This window comes from Eulemur rufifrons, chromosome 7, assembly GCF_041146395.1.
Source record: "Eulemur rufifrons isolate Redbay chromosome 7, OSU_ERuf_1, whole genome shotgun sequence".
Taxonomy (NCBI): Eukaryota; Metazoa; Chordata; class Mammalia; order Primates; family Lemuridae; genus Eulemur; species Eulemur rufifrons.
The window spans coordinates 78899835-78906786 of record NC_090989.1 but is presented as its reverse complement, the minus strand read 5'-3'; the positions used below and the strand labels follow the sequence as shown (position 1 = coordinate 78906786).

At 44.4% G+C, this 6952-nt stretch overlaps 1 protein-coding gene across 2 annotated transcripts; it reads left to right on the top strand.

Annotated features, from left to right (window-relative positions):
• The first annotated feature begins 36 nt into the window (after positions 1–36).
• POLR2H (RNA polymerase II, I and III subunit H) lies at positions 37–6006 on the top strand. Of its 2 annotated transcripts, XM_069472827.1 has the most exons (5): positions 44–529; positions 1474–1557; positions 1641–1734; positions 4252–4335; positions 5594–6006. In XM_069472827.1, the coding sequence occupies exons 1-5, from the start codon at positions 457–459 to the stop codon at positions 5709–5711; spliced, it is 453 nt and encodes a 150-aa protein (XP_069328928.1). In that variant the 5' UTR covers positions 44–456; the 3' UTR covers positions 5712–6006. The 2 variants fall into 2 exon arrangements, with proteins under 2 accessions (XP_069328929.1, XP_069328928.1); XM_069472828.1 differs by lacking the exon at positions 4252–4335 and having other exon boundaries at positions 37–529; positions 5594–5955.
• The last annotated feature ends 946 nt before the right edge of the window (positions 6007–6952 follow it).

Below are 6952 nucleotides of genomic sequence, written 5' to 3'. Positions count from 1 at the left end.
CACGCGGACTGGCAGGGTAGGGCTAGGGCCGGGCTCGTCTGGGCCAAGGATCAAGGTCTCCGCTTGGGTTAGGCTCCCACGCATTCCAGTGTTCCGGGCCGGACTCTGAAGAGGGCGCAGGAGAGCTCTAACACAGAGCTAGAATCCGCGCCACCACCGCCGAAGTTTGGACCTATTGTTTCCCCGCCCTAGGCGGGGTCACCTGGGCCTGAGACCCGCCCTCAAAGCCTAAGCCTCTCGGAAGCAATCTTTCGGGGCGGAAGTTAAGAAGCCCCGAGGTGGAGGCGGCGGAAGTGGTCGCGTTACTACTCGTCCATGCGCATGCGCCATTCTTTCTGGCTTCCTCTTTTCAGGAGCTGCTTTTTTTCTCTACTTTTCTCCACGTGAGGAGGTTCGCATACCTGGAGTGCTGGTCGTGCGCTGAGCGCTTCTTCTGCTCTTTTGGCCCCCCTCACGATGGCGGGCATCCTGTTTGAGGATATTTTCGATGTGAAAGACATTGACCCGGAGGGCAAGAAATTTGACCGAGGTAAGGTAAGGTGTGTAGGGGCGGTTTTGGGGGAGAGACTAATCTCCTCGGAGTGGACCCCATGTCCACGCAACTGACGTGCTCTGCCACTACTGGCAGGTCCTGATGTAGGGACCTCCCTCAGGAAACATTTTATGGTTGAGAAAACTGAGAGTGAAAGCTTTTCCTGGCCTCAAGATTGCCGTTCCCAGTGCCTGGGTGGCCTTTTGTCATTCATGGTGGTGACAAACTCCCGAGTGTCTTTATAGTCGCCACCTATTCTGTGCTAGGTGCTGTACTGTGCACCTCACACACGCTTTGTCTTATTTATTCCTCTTACGAGTTCTCGTGAGGTAGGTGATGCCCTCATTTTGCTCAGAGAGGTTAGGTAACCCATCCAAGTCTGCACAGTGAGTAATTGACTTCAGAGCCTATATTCCTGCATTGCCCTCAGAATCTTTAGCTCTTTGGTAAGTATTCTCTGAGTTAACTGCTTGGTATACAGCTCTTTATTCTGTCATTGATCAGTAATTGTTTCTCCTTGGTGTCTCTTTCCTGGAGACAGATGTTTTTCAAGATATCCACTAGTTCCTGTACATCCTGATAATCCCTTCAGCACAGTGCTAGAACAGAAAGGAATCCTTTGGTTGAATGAATAACTTGCCCAGAGTCAAGTTCTGAATTATCCAGGTAGGCCTAGAACCTGGATATTATTTGCTACCAGAGAGCTTTGATTCTTTTCTGGGGATTCTGTTCACTTGCCATAGTTTTTCTCCTGTTTTCCTGCATATCTGGTTCTGATTGAGCCTGTGCTTCTGTGAGAGCAGATGAGAGGCCAGTCAATGGAGACTGGGTTAGATTGAGTGTTCTGTTGCATATAATCCCCAAACTGGGATGTGTAGGATCTGCCGGATCTGCCCTGGGCCTGGCAATTACCTCTACTACTCTTTTCCTACTTCTTCCAGTGTCGAGACTGCATTGTGAGAGTGAGTCTTTCAAGATGGATCTCATCTTAGATGTAAACATCCAGATTTACCCTGTAGACTTGGGTAAGTATTGAACACAGACAATAGCAAGAGGCTTTTTGCTGCTTCAGCTATTCTTCACCCTTAGATATTGTTGTTATTTTCAGGTGATAAGTTCCGGTTGGTCATAGCTAGTACCTTGTATGAAGATGGTACCCTGGATGATGGTGAATACAACCCCACTGATGACAGGCCTTCCAGGTGAGGTAGCGCAGAAGGGAGTATTGGAAATATGCCCTGAGGACCAAGTAGATAAGTGATATATTAGGTCATTAAGTATGAAGTGTCCCATTTCCTTAAGTACTAAGTTTGACAGTTGATACCTCTGACATTTTCACTTTGACAATTCTTGTTTTGTTTTTATTGTGAAGGTACGTCCTCAGTCTTTCAAACATGTGGTTTTTGGTTTATGATTATCTTCCAAATTTTAGTAGAACAATTTTTGTGAAACCATGGGTGAGCCAAAAACTCGTGTTATTTTTGAATATGAGTTCCATCGTGGAACAAATGCTTCACAGACAGCACGAAATACCAGCGAAGTGTTCGGGAAGGATGTAGCTAATGAATGCATAGTCTGGTTCCAGAAGTTCCCTTATGGTGATATATCTTGAAAATGAGCCACATAGATGACCTGAGACCAAGGTGGATCATGATGAGCTAAAAGCTATAGTGAAAGCGAATCCATCTCAACCTACACATGAATTAGCAACAAGGTTTGATGTTACTATTCCAAAAATATTGGACCATTTGAAACAAATCAGCAAGATAAAGGAGCTGGATAGATTGGTACCACGTGAATTAAATGAGTGTCAGAAGAGAAATCATCTTGAAAAGACTTGCTTTTCTTTGCTGTCATGACATAAAGGCAAACCATTTCTACACTGTATTGTTATGTGTGATGAAAAATGGATTCTTTTAGACAATTACAAGCATTTGGCACAATGGTTGGATAAAGATGAAGTGCTGAAACACAGTCCAAAACCGAATATTCATCAAGAAAAGCTAATGGTGTCAGTTTGTTGGTCCAGTGCTGGTATTATCCATTATAGCTTCATGAAACCTGGTCAGTCAATTACAGCGGATGTCTCCTGCAACCAAGTGGTCAAAATGATGAGGATGCTTGTGATTAAGCTGCCAAGATTGGTCAATAGAGACAGGCCAGTCCTCCTGCAAGACCACATGTCTCAAAAAACAACACTGATCAAACTATGGAAGCTGGACTTGGAAACTCTCTGTCATCCACTATATTCACTAGACCTTGCACCAACTACCACCTCTTCCAGGCTTCAGATCACTTCTTGCAAGGAAAAATATTCAACAATATTCTCAACAAGCTGTGGAAAATGCCTTTTGCGATTTCATCGCCACTTGCTTTCCAGGCTTCTTCACTGCTGGCATAAACAGCTACTGTCAGGATGGCAAAACTGTGTCGATAGTGTAGGCGCATACTTTGATTACTTGTACTACTACTTGTTTGAGATATAATAAACTATACTTTTGATTCAAAATTGGACATTTCATATTTAATGACCTAATAGAAAGATTCTTATTTAGTTTCTGGAATAAATGAAGATGAGTAGAGTCTGAGTAACCTTAAGGAAAAATTTTTGCACTTAAGAATTCAAACAGGGCTGGGCGAGGTGGCTCACGCCTGTAATCCTAGCACTCTGGGAGGCCGAGGTGGGTGGATCGCTCGAGGCCAGGAGTTTGAGACCAGCCTGAATGAGAGCGAGACCCCTTCTCTACTAAAAATAGAAAGAAATGATCTGGCCAACTAAAAATATATATAGAAAAAAATTAGCCAGGCATGGTGGCGCATGCCTGTAGTCCGAGCTACTGGGGAGGCTGAGGCAGTAGGATTGCTTAAGCCCAGGAGTTTGAGGTTGCTGTGAGCTAGCTGACGCCACGGCACTCACTCTAGCCCAGGCAACAGAGCAAGACTCTGTCTTAAAAAAAAAAAAGAAAAAAAAAAAGAATTCAAACAGGCCGGGCGCGGTGGCTCACGCCTATAATCCTAGCACTCTGGGAGGCTGAGGCGGGAGGATCGTTCAAGGTCAGGAGTTCGAGACCAGCCTGAGCAAGAGTGAGACCCCATCTCTACTAAAAATAGAAAGAAAATTATATGGACAGCTAAAAATATATATAGAAAAAAATTAGCCGGGCATGGTGGCGCATGCCTGTAGCCCCAGCTACTCGGGAGGCTGAGGCAGTAGGATTGCTTGAGCCCAGGAGTTTGAGGTTAGTGTGAGCTAGGCTGACACCACGGCACTCTAGCCTGGACAACAGAGTGAGACTCTGTCTCAAAACAAACAAACAAAATTCAAATATGCCGTTATTTATTGATAGCAGTGATTACGTGCTGTGAGTTGTAGCTTTTTGAAGGCTCAGGAAATGACTACTGAGTGACCTAGGCTGTGTGGGCCTTGTGTCTTGGGAGGGAGCTTGGTGTGATGGAAAGGCTTTGGAGCCCCACTGAGTTCAATTCTCAGCTCTTGTCACTTATTTTTTAAGTAACCTTAATCTCTTTCTGCTGGTTTCTTCATCAGTAAAATAGAGATGGTCATGCCTAGCTTACAGGGCTGCTGTGAGGACTAAATGACATGTTTCTAGTGCCTGTTGTTGTTATGCTGGCATTTAGTTACCAGTTACCATTTTTAAATAGGGTCTCTTATATTGTTAATTACTATTAAGAATAATTTTGCCACTGTTTTTCCACAGGGCTGACCAATTTGAGTATGTAATGTATGGGAAAGTGTACAGGATTGAAGGAGACGAAACTTCTACTGAAGCAGCAACACGCCTGTAAGTTCCACAGTCCTGTAAGAATCCTTTTTCTCCTCCCCGTTCTGAGAATTTGGGTCATGATCCTGCTTCCTGTGTTGGGACCCTTTCCTCAAGCACCTTAGACCTTGGTGAGACCTAGAAAGAAACTTCTTGGGGCTGGGTGCAGTGGCTTATGCTTGTAATCCCAGCACTTAGGGAAGCTGAGGCAGGAGGATTGCTTGAGCCCAGGAGTTTGAGACTAGCCTGAGCAACATAGTGAGACCTTGTCTCTACAAAAAATATATAAAAAATTAGCCATATATGGTGATGCACACCTGTAGTCCCACCTACTTAGGAGGCTGAGGCAAGAGGATCGCTGGAACCCAGGAGTTCATCTAAGAAATCCACCCAAGATTCTTACAATGGAATGATATATGGAAATGATCACGTCACTGCACTCCAGCCTGGGTGACAGAGTGAGACTCTGCCTCAAACAAACAAAAACTTTTGGGAACGGTTTCCAGTCTGAAATGTAGGCTGCTCACTTTGCCCTTTGTCAGGACCTCAAGGCCCAGTGGTTCAAATGAGAAACTGGTAATCTTGCTGTGTAAAGTACAAAGTAGGGTTGCTTCCCCAGGAACTAAATGCAGCATTAAGTGATTAAACCGCTAGGCTTTTTTGTGTTTGTTTATGTGTGTGTGTGTGTGTGTGTGTGTGTGTGTATGTGTCTTGCTACACTGTAACCCAATCCCTCATTCTTTGGTTTCTCTGCCCAAGTATTTTTTCTTTTCCCTGAAATCTTATTAAAACAGTATGTGTTCTTTGTAAGAAATTTGAAAAGCGGAAAAGTACTGCGAAGAAAGAAAAAAAGTCACCTATAATTCCATACCATAACTTGAATATTCTAGTTTTTTAAATGTTTTTCCTGTGAGACTATGTTGTTTATTACAATGTTTTCTTCTGCTCTTTTTGCTTAACATGATGTAAAACGTGTTTCCCCATGTCAGTTTAAAACTTTCCTAAACAGTTTAATAGCTGTATAACATTTTAGTAAATGGATATATCTTCATTCATTTGTCTATTCCCCTAATTTTGGGCATGTAGGTGTTTTCCACCTTTGCCAATCGAAAGAACACTGCCTTGTGCATATCTATGCATTCATCTCTGTCTGAAATTTGGTTCTTTATGACAGAACACTAGAAGGGTGCCTCTTTTCTTTCTTAGGCTGGGATGGAGAGCTGCTGAGTAGCAGCTGCTCTAGAGCTCAGACTCACAGGACTGGGGCCTTCTGTTTCAGCTCTGCCTACGTGTCCTATGGGGGCCTGCTCATGAGGCTGCAGGGTGATGCCAACAACCTGCATGGATTTGAGGTGGATTCCAGAGTTTATCTGCTGATGAAGAAACTGGCCTTCTGAACTACGAGGGAAGCCAGCCTTGATGCTTACTCACTCAGGTCATGGACGCTGGTCAAGCCTGAGTAACAGATGCTGTTGTTCACCTGTTAAGGAGAGGCTGGCCCCCTTTCTTCTGTGGGTGCATCTTTAGCTGGTCTGGACTCAATGGGAAACTGACTTGCCTGTGAGAGACCCAGCGGGAGAGCTTAAATGAATCAGAAGTTGTTTTGTGTATATGATTTTTTAATTAAACTTTACTTTTTTCAGACTGTCCCTTTTTAGAAAAATCCATTTACTTTAAACTCACTTTTTTCCAATTTGTCTATGATATATTATTTCTGGCCCACAGCCAGATGATCATATGTCAACGTAGGATCTGTTCCAGCCTTTCGATATCTGGATTCAGGGTTATCTCAATCTCCTGGCTTACTGTTCCCAACATTTATCCTCCAATGCTGTTTTCTATCTGGGAGAGAGAGTGTCATGCCTTTGACTCCTGAGGGTACCCCAGGCCCGGAAGATACCACCCATTTGGCATAGAATTTTGAATTGGCAAAGAGTCCTGCTCGTGTCCTTCCAATACTTTGTTTCTTAGGAAGTCAGTTCACGTTGACTTGTGTGAGTCACTTGCATAGTCTGGAAATACTCATCATTTTTATGGAAGCTCTGCGTAGAAGCTTTTAGATACAGGCATGGAGCATGACTATGAAGAAAGCAGGAGGAGAGGACTTTGTGGTTATGGAAGCAGGTGGAGGGGCTGGCTCTCTGCATTCCATGGTGGCCTGGGAGGGAGGGTAAGTGGTGGTGGTTTTTCCCAGAGACACTGAACAGGGAGCTGCTGCACAGACCAGTGAAGCGGACAGGGCACCAATACCAATAAGGTTGGTGGTCCAGTGCCAGAGCCAGGACAATGCAGCAGCCTGACTACAGTCACTAACTTAAAAGAAAAAAAGTCAAGGAAATGGTGATGAATACAAGCAATCCAGCATGTGAGCTGGCTCTTCAGCCTGGCATTAAAGGTCTCTGAGAAAGTATATGGAACTCTGCTTCCTCCTGGGAAATTCAGGATAACAATCCAGAAAGATTCTCTGTAAGTGTGTATTAAGTAGTTGTCTCTTTTGATCTCCAACTGCCATGGGAGCTGGTCCCCCTGCTGGGATGCCTGGGGTATTTCCTTCCTCATCATTTTCAGGTCTTTTCATGAGGTGTTAGAAGTAGTATTTAGGGAAATGGGTTGACAGTGGCCTCAGCAGGGAGGAGGA